General features: G+C 49.2%; 1 protein-coding gene across 1 annotated transcript; it reads left to right on the top strand.

Annotated features, from left to right (window-relative positions):
* Positions 1-10591: 10591 nt before the first annotated feature.
* Positions 10592-15977, top strand: LOC149304714 (cell adhesion molecule CEACAM16-like). The gene is made up of 5 exons (XM_089479236.1): positions 10592-10632; positions 13004-13372; positions 14722-14835; positions 15055-15112; positions 15896-15977. The coding sequence occupies exons 1-4, from the start codon at positions 10614-10616 to the stop codon at positions 15105-15107; spliced, it is 555 nt and encodes a 184-aa protein (XP_089335362.1). The 5' UTR covers positions 10592-10613; the 3' UTR covers positions 15108-15112; positions 15896-15977.
* The last annotated feature ends 473 nt before the right edge of the window (positions 15978-16450 follow it).

The following is a 16450-nucleotide window of genomic DNA, read 5'->3' as shown; positions in this document are numbered from 1 at the left end:
GCTCTGAGCGGACTACGAGGACCAGAGCCTGCCTCCTCCTCCTCCTCTTCGGGGCGGACCCAGCAGACGCCCCCGCCGCCGGAGGACCCGCCTGCCTTGGCCTTCTCCCTCCCTCCCCCCTCGCAGCCTTGCCTTGCCCCTTGGACCCGCTTGCCCTCTCGCCTGGCTCCAGGCTATGGCATTCTGGGAGCTGGCCTTGGTCGTGGGCCCAGAGCGGCGCTGCTTGGGGGGACGGCAGCCCTTTCTCCCAGGACAGAGAGAGGGAAGGGAGCCCTCTTCTGCCCCCCCCCCCCGACTGCGCTGCCAACTGGTCTCCAGGGCTTCCCAGCTTCCAGCTCTCCTGGTCAATTGGACTTCAAGTCTCAGCAGCTCCAGCCAAGGATGCTGGGAGCTGGGATCCAAAACAGCTGGATGCTCCCGAGGCAGCCAAGATGCCTCAGCCCCTGGCGCCCTCTAGCGGCTGCTTTGGGGAATGGCGCCGCCTTCTCTTTCTGTCTAATAGATGCATGAGACTTTTCTATCGATCACATAAATAGATAATGAAAGAGAGATTATTCTATCTATCTATCTATCTGATAGATAGATAAATAAAAGACGGATGATTATATATCGGATAGATAAGTGACGGAGTGATTATTCTATCGATCTATCGATGTATCTGATAGCTTGATAAATAGATGAAAGAGAGATGATTATCTGTCTATCATCTCTTTCATTTATCTATCAGACAGATAGATAAATAAGAGCCAGATGATGATATTTATCTATTAATATCTATCAGGACCAAATTTTCTCCTTAAGAGACCTTCTCAGCAGCACTTGGGGAGGACAGATGGATGGATGGATATATGGAGACAGAAATCTATCTATCTATCATCTGTCTGTCTGTCTGTCTCAGGGCAGAATTTCCTCCTTAAGAGACCCTTTGAGCAGAGCTTTTCTTTTGGGGGGGGGGGTCGTGATCCCCTTCGGTTTTGGATTGCCCTCTCCTCTCTCGGCCAGGGCTGCTGTGGCCCATGGGGGGCAATGTCCAGGGGGGCTCCGGAGGGGCTGGACTAGATGCCCTCGAGGGAGCCCTCCCCCTGGATTAGTTCACAAAGGGAGACCCCCGGTCTCCCAGCAACAGACCCCCCCTCCTCCTCCTGGCCTGGTCAGGGGCGGATCGGGGCCACAAAGAGACACCTTCCTCACGGGGAGACCCAGGGAGGGAGACCCCCAAGGAGGAGGACGTTAGGAGGAGGATGTGGGGGCCAGGAAGGGCCGGAGGGCCTCTAGGGGCCAAGACCCCCTGGTCAGCCCCTCTCCTGGCAGGTCAGGTTCGGGCCCCCCAGGGGAGAGGGGCGGGGGTCTCTGCTGGGGGGGGGCTGGGTAGGAGACCAGGGCCAAGGATTTGGAGCTCTCTCTTGGGTTGGGGGCTGCTTCCTCACTGGAGGAGCCATGCAGTTCGACCCCACTTCAAGGGCTGCAGCTCCATCCTAGGACATCCTGGGATTTGTAGTTTCCACAAAGGCTCCTCTGCCAAGGAGGGCCGGTGCCTAGCCAAACTACAAATCCCAGGATTCTGCAGGATGGAGAGTTTCTTACTATGAAGCATGAAGTACTAAATACCCCCAAAACTACAGAACTGGGGCATGCACAGAATACATCATGCAATGCTGAAGAAGCCAATGGAGCTAACCGGGGGTTATGGGTCTTGCAGTGGGAGAACCCCAAAACTTTCAGGTCCCAACAGGCTTCGTTCCAGGGCTGCATGTGTTTCGGCAGTAAGTGGTGTTGTGAAGACTTAAGGATCCCCAATTTTTGGGATATGTCAGACTACAACTCCCAGCATCCCCCGGCTGGCTAGGGGATGTTGCCAATCTGGTGACTTTCACACCAAAATAGGTACTTTTCAGAGCCTTTGGTGTGATTTTGGTGATTGGTTTTAATGGTAATTTTGAGAGTTGAAATAAGTATTTGGTGAGAGATGGGACGGATTTGCTGAGTTTTGGCCAAACGTTTGGAAATTATCTTCGAGGCTTGTTGGCAACACTGTTGGCAACACTGGTTCCACTGCAACACCCAAACCCTGGAGTAGCCATGTTGGGAATACATCTTTCAAAGCTCCACCGGCTTCTTCACCAGTGGCATTTCCAAAGTACTTTTTTAGTTGGTCCAGTTTTAGGGATTTTGGATGTTATTGTAGTTTTGGGATATTATTTATTGGCTCTCATGCCACTTCTCCATTGCAATGACAATAACTTTGCTGCGAGCCTTCAAGTTGTTTCCGATCCATAAGGCATACGTATCACAGGTTTTTATTGGCAAGATTTGTTCAGAGCAGGTTTGCTACCATTGCCGCCTTTTCCTGCGGCTGAGAGAGTGTGACTTGCCCAAGGGTTTCTGTGGCTGATTCGAACCCTGGTCTCCAGAGGCACAGTCCAATGCTCAAACCATTAAGCCACACTGACTCAGCCTCCTACAAAGGTGCCAACAACAAATGCCCAGGAATCCTTGGAAATGGCAAAATGGTGGCAGTTTGGTAAGAGTTAGCAGGCAATTGGGTTCGCAGGGGTGTCTGGAGACCAGAGTTTGATTCCTGCTTGGCCATGAAAGCCATTGGGTGGCCTTGGGCCAGTCACACTCTCTCAGCCTCAGAGGAAGGCAATGCCAAACGTCTTCTGAACAGTCCTTGCTGAGAAATCCCCAGGACAGAGTTGCCTTAGGGCTGCCATTAGGCAGAAATGACTTGAAGGCACACAACATAAATGCATTGCATGGAGATCCAGCATGCAGCGGTTTGAGCAATGGACCACAACTCTGGAAACAACTTGAAGGCACACAACAACAACAAGAAGCCTTTGTAGGAAGGGGTTCATGGTCTTTTGCCTCGAAAGGATGCTTTGCTGAAAGTGATGCTCCTATTCTCCCCTTTTCTCACATTCCAGCCTCCATCCTGAGTTCTTGCTTCCTCTTGACCGGAGGGTTCACCATTGGGACCACAACGATCACGGCGGACCCACAAAAGCCAGTAGAAGGACAAAGTGTGACCCTCACACCTTCACACACTGTCACAAACAACACTTTCAGCTGCTATTGGCACCGAATGGAACCTGACCAAAGATACCTCATCCTGACCTATTACCCTCCGCTCTCCCGGACCACAAAGGGACCTGGATTCACGGGGCGAGAGACCCTTGACAAGAACTGCACACTTCGCATCGCACACTTAACCGTAAAAGACTCTAAAAACTATACAATCACACTGGATGGGCCTGATCTATTTGGAATGGGACAAGTAAACCTTGTGGTCTCAGGTAGGTTTAAAGCCTTCTTCATCCATCCTGACTTCTCTATTTATGCATTGAAAGCAGTCTCTTTGTTTTCACCGCTGTGGTTATTTTGCTTCCTTTGTTGCTCTTCAAAGATATAGCCCTGTTAGTCTCTATAATCTGCAAAGACATCTTGTAGCACCTTTGAGTCCCACTGAAGGAAAGAGGTTGGCATGAGCTTTCCACAGATGCATTTGTTCCTGTTGTGAGCCTTCAAGTCGTTTCGGACGTATGGCGACTCTAAGGCAAACCCATCATGGAGTTTTCTCAGCAAGTTCCTTCATGAAGGGTTTGCTGTGGCCATCCTCTGAGGCTGAGAGAGTGTCACTTGCCTGGGGTCACCCAGTGTGTTTCCATGGCCTAGCCGGGATTCGAACCCTGATTTCCAGAGTCTTAGGCCAATGCTGAAACCACTGCACTTGGGCTTCTATAATGCACACATGAACTTGTAATATAGTTTTATCAGTGTTGCTGTCTGTTTTGCAAGTAAGTTTCTCCAGAGTCATAGTCCAGGGGTCAAAGCATTATGCCATAGTGGCTTTCCCTTAGCTTCGTTTATTTTTAATTTTTAAATTTCAGCCAGACGCTGATTGCAATTCGCCCACAATAATCCTATCCCTGTTTGCAACAAAGTCCAGGGATCCTTCATCATTTGCTACACAGCAGAACCGGTCGGAGCTCTTAGTCTCTTATTCCACAGCGGCAGAGGAGAAGATGGTGGACCACCTGTGGAGCGATGACCCACATTGCAGTTGATGAACAGGGACCAGATTTCCATAAAGATCTTATTATTATTATTATTATTATTAGTATTATTATTTATTATTATTATTTAGGCATCTCTTAATGGATGGACCTTCTGCTGATCTCCAGCCATGCCAGTCTGGGTGGTCAGTGCATGACATGCCCCTCAAAGTGTGCTTTCTCCTTTCAGGTCTTGAGACCCGTATTATTACCCGTGGATTGTCCACAAAAGCCATTGCTGGACTTGTCGTTGGCTGCATGCTTGCATTGGTGGCTGTGATCCTGGTGGCTTTCTCCATTTCCCGTGAGTAAGAGGTCCGGGGCTTCATGGGCTGCATGGCCAATGCTGGGTCAGCAAAGGAGACTGACCATTGGAGCAAGTTAGGACCCCAGGAGCCCTTGCTCCCTTCCAGATGAAGGAAGGTGCCTGCCACCCTGAAGGCTCCTCCTGGTTTGCTCTTTCAAACCCTGAACACAAAAGCATTCTGTGGTTGGCTTTGACTCCCGGTCTCCTCCTTTCCTCAGGGTCTTTTCATCACGGAGGTGGGACCCCTTCCTCCTGAATGTATTTGCTCTAGTAGAGGTAAGGCCAGAGGTCTTAGAGACTAAAGGTTTCTGGGAGGTGGGCTGGCTTTTCCATGGCTTTGGGGTCAGGCACAGGGTTGGGCTAAGTGACCTCTGGACCATGACCTCCTTGACCACTCCATGGTTCAGCCATTCTGTGGCTCTTTCATCCTCCTCCTCCCTTCTCTTTTTTAAAGTGTATCCTGAAGTCTGGTGATGAGATTTGCATAAATTGCAGCCTCCTTCCTGATCTCTGGCTTGACCCAAAAAAGCCATTGCTTTGATATGAGCCCCGTGAGTTGTAAATATTCATTTATTCTTAGGTTAATTGAACATATTGACCAATAACATCTGGCAAAGGGAAGACAAGAGGAGGAAAACAGACAACTAGCAAGCAGGAACTAAGGTGATCCAAGTCCTTTTGATGCAATTCAACATCCAGTTGGTCCTCCAGCTCCATTCTCCACCAAAAGCAGGAATGATCCATTGCAGAAAGCATTTCTCCAGAACCTCATGGGATCCATACTGAACCGTAGGATGATAACTCCTGGCTTGCAAATAAAAGGATATGTGGACTTTGTGGGGTTTCTCCTTTATGCGTATGTGATTTCAGGTCTCCTGTTGACTTCTGGGGACTTTCAGAGGGCTTTCTTAGGCCAAAAATCCTCAGGGATTCCTTCCTTGCTGTCTCATAAAATGCTTTGGGAGGGATGTGACTGAATGCCCCTCTTTGGAGGTCTTTCCTCTAGATACATGAATGTCCAGGTCATCCAAAGTGTGTTTTTGGTTACAGCATCCCCACTCTTTCAGGTTTTGAAATAATGTCATTTGGGGTCATTAAAATGTCTTGTAGGGGAAGGAATACTTTCTATGCCTCAAATCAAAGAATGACTCTTCAAGCCTTTTACAACCCCAATAACTGGCAAATCCCACAGTTTCATCATGGGAGAATGGCTCTTGAACTTCTCTGGTCTCCATCATCTCAGTGGGTGAAAGGTTTGGATTAACTTGTAGGCTTTCAACAGAGGATGAATGGATCAATACATATATGGGGGAATATATGGAGAGATCTATCTATCTATCATCTATCTATCTATCTATCTATCTATCTATCTATCTATCTATCTATCTATCTATCCATCCATCCACTTTCACATATTGCAGGGCAAGTTTTCCCTGTAAGAGAGCTTTTCAGTAGCACTTGAGGAGGATGGATGGATATATGGAGACAGAGAACCATCTATCTATCTATCTATCTATCTATCTATCTATCTATCTAGTTAGCTAGCTAGCTAGCTAGTTAGCTGTTTCTTCTCTCTCTTTCATCTCTCTCTCTCTCTCTCTCTCCCCCTCTCTATCTCTCTCTCTCATCCTCTTTCTCTCCTCCTTAAGAGACCCTTTGCCCAGCCCTTGGGGGGAGAGGTCTGCCCCAGAGGGGAGGGGGCTCCCTCCCCTTCCGTTTTTGGAATGCCCCCCCAATTGGGTAGGTGGGGTGCAATGTCCAGGAGGCCTCCGGGGGCGGGCGGGCTAGATGCCCTCGAAAGGGGGGGCATCCTCACGATTAGCTCACAAAGAGAGCCTCCCCGGTCTCCTGGCAACGGGCCCCCCTCGCCCCCTCCTCCTCCTCCTCCTGGCCTGGTCAGGGGCAGATCGGGGCCACAGAGATCCCTTCCTCGAGGGGAGACCCAGGGAGGGAGGAGGATGTGGAGGCCAGGAAGGGTCGGGGGGTCCCTCGGGACCAAGCCCCCTTCGTCAGCCCCCCTCCTGGCAGGTCAGGATCGGGACCCCCAGGGGAGAGGGGTGGGGGTCTCTGCTGAGGGGGGGCTGGGTAGGAGACCAGGGCCAAGAATTTGGAGCTCCCTCTTAGGTGGGGGCTGCATCCAGACTGGAGGAGACATGCAGTTCGATCCCACTTCAAGGGCTGCAGCTCCATCCTAGGACATCCTGGGATCTGTAATTTCCACAAGGGCTTCAGTCTCCTCCGCCAAACTACACTTCCCATGATTCTGCAGGATGGAGAGTTTCCCCTTAATACTTACTATGAAGCATGAAGTACTAAATATCTACACCTGCCATAACATCCAAAATCCCAAAACTGGGGCATGCACAGAATACATCATGCAATGCTGAAGAAGTCAATGGAGCTAGCCTGGGGTTATGGGTCTTGCAGTGGGAGAACCCCAAAAACTTTAGGTCCCTTAGGATTGACTGACCTCTAGGAACTCTCCGAACAGCTTTCATTGCAGAGCTGCATGTATTTGGGCAGGGACTGGTGTGAAGACTTAAAGATCCCCAACTTTTAGGATTTGTCAGACTACAACTCCCAGCATCCCCCTGCTGGCTAGGGGATTATGGGGGTCTCCACTGCACCAGCCAAACCCTGGAGTAGCCATGTTGGCAATACATCTTTCAGAGCTCCACTGGTTTTTTCATTTCCACAGCTTGCACGATGTATTTGGACCATTTTTGGTTGGCCCAGCTTTTGTGGATTTTGGATGTTATTGTAGATTTGGGTTGTTATACAGTATATTGATTCTCACGCCACTTCTCCATTGCAATGATGACAACTTGTGAGCCTTTGTTGTGAAATTTCAAGTCGTTTCCAGTCCATAAGGCATACCTATCGTAGGCAAGATTTGTTCATAGCGGGTTTGCTACCATTGCAGCCTTCTCCTGAGGCTGAGAGAGTGTGGCTTGCCCAAGGGTTTCTGTGGCTGATTCAAACCCTAGTCTCCAGAGTTGTGGTCCATTGCTCAAACCGCTGCATGCTGGATCTCCACGCATTGCATTTATGTTATGTGCCTTCAACTGCGCCTTCAAGTCATTTCCACCTAATGGCAGCCCTAAGGCAACTCTGTCCTGGGGATTTCTCAGCAAGGTTTGTTCAGAAGAGGTTTGGCATTGCCTTCCTCTGAGGCTGAGAAAGTGTGACTGGCCTAAGGCCGCCCAGTGGCTTTCATGGCCAAGCAGGAATCGAACTCTGGTCTCCAGACACCCCTGTGAACCCAATGGCCTGCTAACTCTTACCTAACTGCCACCATTTTGACCATTTGCAAGGATTCCTGTGCATTTACTAGTTGGCACCTTTGTAGGAGGCTGAGCCAGTGTGGCTTACTGGTTTGAGCATTGGACTGTGCCTTTGGAGACCAGGGTTTGAATCAGCCACAGAAACCCGTGGGCAAGTCATGCTCTCTCAGCCGCAGAGGAAGGCAAAGGAAAGCCCCCTCTGAACATATCTTGCCAAGAAGACCCCATGATAGATGCATTAGCCCTGCTGTGTTGTATGTGTATTTTGGATGTTGTACACTAACCAACCACTGGAGCATTGCGCAATGACTCTGGAGATCCAAGTTCAATTCCTCAACATATGGAAACCTACTTTGGGAAAGTCATACACTCTCAGCTTCAGGGGAAGGCAATGGCAAACCTCCTCTGAACCAGCCTTGCTAAGGAAACCCCCTGATGCCTTGCTGTAGGGTTGCCTTAAGTTGGAAATGACTTGAAAGCACACAACACCAACACCAACAAGAAGCCTTTGTAGGAAGCTGACTGTCACCTATTTGGGGTTCATGGCCCTTTGCCTCGGAAGGCTGCTTTGCCGAAAGTGATGTTCCTGTTCTTTTCTCACATTCCAGCCTCCATCCTGAGTTCTTGCTTCCTCTTGACCGGAGGGATCACCACAATGATCACAGTGGACCCACAAAACCCGGTAGAAGGACAAAGTGTGACCCTCACACCTTCACATACCATCACAAACAACACTTTCAGCTGCTATTGGCACCGAGTGGAATCTGACCAAAGATACCTCATCCTGACCTATTACCCTCCGCTCTCCCGGACCACAAAGGGACCTGGATTCACGGGGCGAGAGACCCTTGACAAGAACTGCGCACTTCGCATCACACACTTAACCGTAAAAGACTCTAGAAACTATACAATCACACTGGATGGGCCTGATCTACTTGGAATGGGACAAGTAAACCTTGTGGTCTCAGGTAGGTTTAAAGCCTTTTTCATCCATCCTGACTTCTCTATTTATGCATTGAAAGCAGTCTCTTTGTTTTCACAGCTGTGGTTATTTTGCTTCCTTTGTTGCTCTTCAAAGATATAGCCCTGTTAGTCTGTATAATCTGTCTGCAAAGAGATCTTGTAGCACCTTTGAGACCCACTGAAGGAAAGAGGTTGGCGGCATGAAAGATGACCCACATTGCAGTTGATGAACAGAGACCAGGTTTAAGAAAGATCTTATTTATTTCCCCTCTGTTCAGTGGAGCATTATTTTTTGTACTAAGGCACCCCACATGCCCCCTCAAAGTCTGCTTAGTGTGCTTTCTCCAAAGAATTTGCTAAGGCATCCCACCAAAGCCTGTCAACCGCCTCCCAATGGACAGACCCTCTGCTGTGGGTCATGCCAGACTAGCCACTGGAACATCTAGGTCAGACCACATAACATAAAATCCCTTTATTGGTTGCCGATTAGCTTCTGGGCGCAATACAAAGTGTTGGTAATTACCTTTAAAGCCCTACATGGCTTGGGCCCGAGTTACTTGAAGGAACGCCTCTTCCTACATAATCTGCCCCACATTCTCAGAACATCTGGGAAGAATTTATTAGAACACTCAAAGATCAGACTAACAACAACTTCCCACAGACAGTATACAGCCATAGCCCCAAAGTTATGGAACAACTTGCTGGAAGAGATCCATCTGATTACTACCTTGGATGCTTTTAAGAAGGCACTAAAGACGGATCTCTTCCGGCAGGCCTACCCACCCGATCTTCTATGAAGAACCTAAGAAAACCCTACATTTGGATGTAATACTGCATGTTAGATGATGTTTTTATTGTTCTGAACTGTATTTCTAAGTGATGATATTTTATTGTAATCTAGATGTTATTGTGGTTTTATGCTTGTTATTGTGGTTTTATGCTTGTAATCCTGCTTCAATCCATTGGGAGAGGTCGGAAATAGAAATAAATTTTATTATTATTATTATTATTATTATTAATATTATTATTATGCCAGTCTGGGTGGTCAGTGCCATGACATGCCCCTCAAGGTGTGCTTTCTCCTTTCAGGCAAGACCCATAATGATAGCCATCATGATACCAATAATGGGACTGATGTTGATACTCGCGGATTGTCTACAAGCAGCATTGCTGGCATTGTCGTTGGGTGCATGCTTGCATTGGTGGTCCTGGCCGCGATGGCTTTCTTCATTTCCCGTGAGTAAGAGGTCTAGCTTCATGGGCTGCATGGCCAATGGTGGGTCAGGAAGGGAGACTGGCCATTGGAGCAAGCCTGGACCCCAGGAGTCCTGGCTCCCTTCTGGATGAAGGAAGGCGCCTGCCACCCTGAAGGTTCCTCCTGGTTTGACCGTTCAAACCCTAAACACAAAAGCATTCTTTGGTTGGCTTAGACTCCCAGTCTCCTCCTTTGCTCAGGGTCTTCCCATCATGGAGTGGGACCCCTTCCATGAACACGCGTTCCTACTAGAAGAACGCGTTCGCTCTAGCAGAGGTAAGACCAGGGGCCTGAGAGGCTAGGGCTTTCTGGGAGGTGGGCTGGCTTTTCCATGGCTTTGGGGTCTGGCACAAATGGCCTCTGGACAGTGACTTCCATGGTTTGGCCATTCTGTGGCTCTTTCATCCTCCACCTTCCTTTACCTCTTTTTAAGATTATCCCGAAGTCTGGTGATGAGATTTGGAGAAACCGCAGCCTCCTTCCTGATCTCTGGCTTGACCCAAAAAAGCCTTTCCTTTGATATGAGCCCTGTGATGTGTAAATATTGATTTATTCTTAGGTTAATTGAGGATTTTGATTAATAACGCCTGGCAAAGGAAAGACAAGATGAATAAAAGAGACAACTAGCAAGCAGGAACTAAGGTGATCCAAGTCCTTTTGATGCAATTCAACATCCAGTTGGTCCTCCAGCTCCATTCTCCACCAAAAGCAGGAATGATCCATTGCAGAAAGCATTTCTCCAGAACCTCATGGGATCCATACTGAACCGTAGGATGATAATTCCTGGCTTGCAAATAAAAGGATATGTGGACTTTGTGGGGTTTCTCCTTTATGCGTATGTGATTTCAGGTCTCCTGTTGACTTCTGGGGACTTTCAGAGGGCTTTCTTAGGGCAGAAATCCTCAAGGATTCCTTCCTTGCTGTCTCATAAAATGCTTTGGGAGGCATGTGACTGAATGCCCCTCTTTGGAGGTCTTTCCTGTGGACACATGAATGTCCAGGTCACCCAAAGTGTCTTCTTGGGCTGCAGCATCCCCATTCCTTTATGTATGTATGTATGTTTGTTTGATTTTTATCCTCCTTTCTCCCAAGTTGGGACCCAAGGTGGCTTACAACATGTATATATATATTAGTGTCATCTGGAGTTATTAATATATGTTGTGCAGAAAGGTAAATACTGATGGGGAAAGAAATCATTTATCCTAAAGGGAACAGGTTTTGCCATTGCAGAGGAAGTAAAAAGAAAGGAAGGAAGGAAGGAAGGAAGGAAGGAAGGGAGGGAGGAAGGAAGCTATGCCATTCATGAACAGAGCAACGCAATAACACTAACAGAACCTTTAAATAAAACCTCCAAAAGTATGTTGCAAGCTTAGATATACTGTACATTCCAAAAGGACACTGGTTTTGGTTTCACATGATCACACAGTATAAGAAATGGCTTTCAAACGCCCTTCTTATTGGAAGTTGACTTGAAATACAAAGCTGGCTTGTTGTAATTGTGTTATTTTGGGGGTTGTAAGGGAGTTGGGTGTGGACCTTTTGGGCCAGCAAGAGCTGTTCCTGCCTTGGAGGCTGCTGGAGGTTTTAAAGAGGGGCTGGATGGCCATCTCTTGGGGTGCCTTGAGAGAGAGAGAGAGAGAGGGAGTTCCTGCATGACAGAAGGGGGCTTGGACTGGGTCAGGGCCCTTTTGGGGCTCTCTTCCAACTCTATGAACCCTTGGAGCCCTCTGGGGCTGGTCAGCTGGGGAGAAAGGGACGAGGCCATGGGGCCTTTGCTCCTCTTTTCTCCTCCTCTTTTCTTCTTCCTCTGCATTCCCTGCCCTTCCTCCTCCTCCTTTTTCCTCTTCCATCTTTTTCCTCTCCTCCTTCCTCCTCTCTTTAGACCTCCCCCCCAAAAGGCCCCTCCTGGGTCTCAAGGCAAGAGGGGCAGGACTAGATGCCCCCGAGGGACCCCCCTGGCTTTTCTCACAAAGGCCCCTCCCCTTGTTCTCCAGGCGACGGAGCCCCCCATCGCCCTCCCCATTGGTCAGAGGCGGATCGGGGCCAGCAGAGGAGACCCTTCTTCCCCGAGAAGAGATCCAGGGAGGGAGACCCGAGGAGGAGCAGGATGGGGGGGTCCCTGGGGGCCAATGCCTCTTCTCTGGCCCCCCTCCTGGCAGGTCAGAGGGCTGGGATCGGGGCCTTCAGGGGGAGGGGGCTGGCTAGGAGCCTTCCAGGGCCAGGCCTTTGGGGGTCCCCCGGGTCTTGGGGGCCCCATCCATCCACATTGAGGAAACCAGGCCTCCCCCAAAGGAGGCCAACCTCCAAGGGCTTGGTTCTGGGACCAGCCAAGAGAGCCCCTGGGGGCCTTGGAGGAGAGGTCACACTCTCTCAACCTCCGGAGGGGGGCAGGGCAAAGGGCAGGACTTGCCCACAGAGAAAACTCACTTGCCCATAAGGGCTCGTGGCAAGTATTCGCTAGCCAGGGGATTCGCTAATGGTTTCCTATGGGGAAATATTGCCCAATGATTCCCTATGGGCCCATATTCTCCAGTGATTCCCTATGGGGAGGCATAGTTTCCCTATGGGCAAGTATTCTATTCTTCTCTATGGGCAAGCATTCTTGCCATAAGTTGAAAACAACCTTTAGGCATAGAACAAAAACAACACACACACACACACACACACACACACACACACACTGTGTGTGTGTTGTGTGTTCCCACTGATATGGTTTCAGTTGACCCTGGGTGGCTTTCGGCAGGTTACACTCTCTCAGCCTCATTATGGCCATGGCAAAGCCCCTCTGAAGAAACTTGCCGAGAAACCCCCATGATAGCAGGCCTTAGGATCAGAAACAATTTGAACGCATACAACAATAACAACAAATACACACACAGAGACACTATATGTAACAGCTAGCCTGCTGTTGTGGTTTGAGTTGACCCTGGGTGATCTTGGACAAGTCACACTCTCTCAGCCTCAGAGGATGGCAATGGCAAACGAAAGCACACAACAACAACAACAACAACAAATATATACATTTATATATATATATGGCCTTAGGGTTGCCATGAGTCAGAAACGACTTGGAGGCACACAACACCAGCAACAACAAGAGCAATGTCCCTTCTCTCTCTCTTTGCCCCTTATGCTGCAGCATCTCTCCTGAGCCTGTGCTTCATGTTGACTGGAGGGTTCAAGCTGAGGACCGTAACTATCATGGCAGACCCACCGAAGCCGCTGGAAGGGCAGAGTCTCAGCCTAAAAGTCTCCAAGATCCCAAACAACACTGTGGCCTGCCGTTGGCATCGATGGGCAGCTGTTAATAGAGGCCTCCTCCTGGTCCGTTTCCTTCCTCCGCTCGCTGGGAAGATAGAAGGAGAAGGCTTCACTGGGCGAGAGGTCCTGAAGCCCGACTGCTCTCTTCACATCCGAGATTTAACTGTGAAGGACTCCGGATCCTATCAGTTCACGATGGATGGCCCCGGGATTTATGCAGAGGGGAAAATGGACATTGTGGTGGCAGGTAAGGCCTTCTCTCTGCACCCAGAGCACTGCCTTTCTTCTGGCGGCTTGGCCTCCTTCCTCGCTTGGCTTTACTTTTACTTTTAAATTTTAACCAGACACTGGTTGCAACTCACAGCCAAGTTCAGTGAGGATCAGGTCCATTGCAAAACCAGTCTGAGTTCATAGTCTCTTATTCCACAGCTGTAGGTGAGGAGATGGTGGGCCTCCTAGAATCCTAGAAGACTTGGAGGAGACCCCCAAAGGACCATCCAGTCCAATCCCAATCTGCCATGCAGGAACTCCCACTCAAAGCAAACCAGGCAGATGGCCATCCAGCCTCTGTTTAAAGACCTCCGAAGAAGGAGACCCATCACACTCCAAGGAAGCGTCTTTCACTCTCGAACAGTTCTTACCATCAGGAAGTTCCTCCTAATGTTGGGCTGAAATCTCTTCTCCTGTAGCTTGCATCCATTATTCCAGCTTCTAGTCTCTGGAGCAGCAGAAAACAAGCTTGTTCCATCCTCAATAGGACATCCCTTCCTATATTTAAACAGCGCTGTCATTTCACCTCTTAACCTTCTCTTCTCCAGGCTAAGCATACCCAGCTCCCTCTCCTCATGGTGCTTTATGGTTTCCAGACCCTTCCCCATTTTGGTGGCCCTCCTCTGGACACAGGGCTCCAGCTTCTCAACATCCTTTTTGAATTGTGATGCCCAGAACTGGACACAGTATTATTCCAGTTGAGGCCTGACCAAAGCTGAATAGAGTGGCACTAGGAATTCCCTTCATCTAGACAATGTTTCTACTGATGCAGCCTGTAGAGAGATGATCTGGAATGGGACCAGATTTCCACAAAGGCCCCTTTCTTCTATTTTCCTTCTGTTTAGCAAACCACGAGGAGTTAATCTTGTACAGTGATCCCCAAACTGTTGTCCCCCTGTTGTTTTGGACTCCAGTTCCCAAAATTAAGCCATCTGGGCCAATAGTCTGGCATACTGGGAGCTGAAGGCCAAAACACTTGGAAAGTCAGAGTTTGGGAATTTGCTAAGGCATCCCACTAGAACCTGGGTAACCATCTCCTAACTCAGTGGTTCTCAACCTGTGGGTCATGACCCCTTTTGGGGTCGAATAACCCTTTCACAGGGGTCACCTGAGACGATCCGAAAACACATATTCCCAATGGTAGCAATGGAAATAATTTTATGGATGGGGGTCACCACAACATGAGGAACTGTATTAAAGGGTTGCAGTGTTAGGAAGGTTGAGAACCACTGTCTTAACGGATGGACCCTCTGCTGATTTCTAGCCATGCCAGTCTGGATGCTCAGTGCCATGACATGCTCCTCAACGTGTGCTTTCTCCTTTCAGATGTTGAGACCCGTATTGATACTCGTGGACTGTCCACTGCGGCTGCTTCTGGAATTATCATTGGGTGCATAGTGGCATTGGTGGTCTTGGTTGCAGTGGCTTACTTCGCTTCCCGTGAGTAAGAGGTCCAGCTGCATGGGCTGCATGGCCAATGGTGGGTCAGGAAGGGAGACTGACCAGTGGAGCAAGTCTGGACCCCATGAGTCTTGGCTCCCTTCCGGACGAAGGAAGGCGCCTGCCACCCTGAAGGCTCCTCCTGGTTTGCTCTTTCAAAACCTAAACACAAAAGCATTCTTTGGTTGGCTTTGACTCCCAGTCTCCTCCTTTTCTCAGGTTCTTCTCATCAAGGAGATGGGACCCCATCCATGAACACGCGTTCCTACTAGAAGAGGTAAGGCCTCTCAGCAAAAGGTTAGGTTGGAGTGACTGAGGGCTCCCACATCATCATCAGCTGCTGAATCCACTCCAGGCTGGAATCTAACTGGAAAGGAGCTACTGAATGCACTGAACCAATTCTGGGAGTGGTTTTCAGTACCATAGAGAGCTGAGGGTAAAACCAGAGTGGACATAACCGCTCCATGGCCATGGAGCCACCAGACACCATTTGAAGGGGGGCAGTGGCGATTTGGTCCATGGGTTTCAGACCTCCAAAGGCTCCTTTGCAGATGGTGGTCTTTGCCAAAGGAGCCCCAGTGCCTCAGTGCCTGGCAGTGTCTTCTGGATCGAAGCGCAGATCTCTGCTGAGGAACCCAGCCATCGATGCCCTCTTTCCCCTCCAGCTTGGAAATGGATCATGCCACCAGGACCATGCAATACTCTCCCCTCCCTGCAATGCCATCTTGCAGAGAAAGATTGGGAGATGGGAGCCACCTGGGAAATGCCACCCATGACTTTGGCCTAATTTGAACCCCTGGGGATCCCTGCCACCATCGATCCTAAGGCTCTGACCGAAGGCTGGCTCTCCATGGCTCTAGCCTCTGCCGCAAAGTTGAGGCAGATGATCCCTGGGGTCCCTCACAGCTCCATGGTTCTGCCATTATGAGACCCTTTGACCCATGTTTTGTTCATCATGTCGCCTGGTGATGAGATTTGGAGAACCTCATCATCTCTGGCTTGACCGGAAAGAGCCAGTTGCCTTCATATGACCACTGTGTTTTTTTGATGTGATTTTTAGGTTCCCTGAAGCTTTTGATGAATGACACCTGGCAAAGGGAAGGCAGAGGAGTAAAAGGGACAACTAACAGTGTGACCTGATGAGTACATTTGATGATTAAAGTCCTGTTGATGCCATTCAAGTTCCAGTTGGTCTTTATTTGTAGGCAGGCTTCTCTGAAAACAGTATCTTGGTGCCTCAATAAAGATGTGATTTCGCCAGACCTAAAATACAGCCCTCCTGTGCAAGGAGATGGATTGAACTGTCTATCTATCTATCTATCTATCTATCCATCCATCCATCTATCTCATCTCTCTCTTTCATCTATTCTCTCTCTCACACACATCTCTCTCTCTCTCTCAAAGATGTGACTTCGCCAGACCTAAAATATGGCCCTCCTGTGCAAGGAGATGGATTGAACTGTCTATCTATATCTATCTATCCATCCATCCATCTCATCTCTCTCTTTCATCTATTCTCTCTCTCACACACATCTCTCTCTCTCTCCTTTCTTCTCTGTCTGTCTGTCTCTCTATCTCATCCCCCCTCCCATCTCAGAAATATCTCTCTCTCTCT

This window comes from Sceloporus occidentalis, unplaced genomic scaffold, assembly GCF_023333645.1.
Source record: "Sceloporus occidentalis isolate IW3139 unplaced genomic scaffold, rSceOcc1.0.p SCAF_13, whole genome shotgun sequence".
Taxonomy (NCBI): Eukaryota; Metazoa; Chordata; class Lepidosauria; order Squamata; family Phrynosomatidae; genus Sceloporus; species Sceloporus occidentalis.
This window is presented reverse-complemented; position numbering and strand designations above follow the sequence as displayed.

Bases quoted from the DNA above. Each gene is read 5' to 3' on its own strand.
- LOC149304714 (XM_089479236.1), top strand. The intron at 13,373-14,721 runs GTAAGGCCTTCT...TTCTCCTTTCAG, and splicing joins AATGGACATTGTGGTGGCAG to ATGTTGAGACCCGTATTGAT. The intron at 14,836-15,054 runs GTGAGTAAGAGG...TCCTTTTCTCAG, and splicing joins AGTGGCTTACTTCGCTTCCC to GTTCTTCTCATCAAGGAGAT.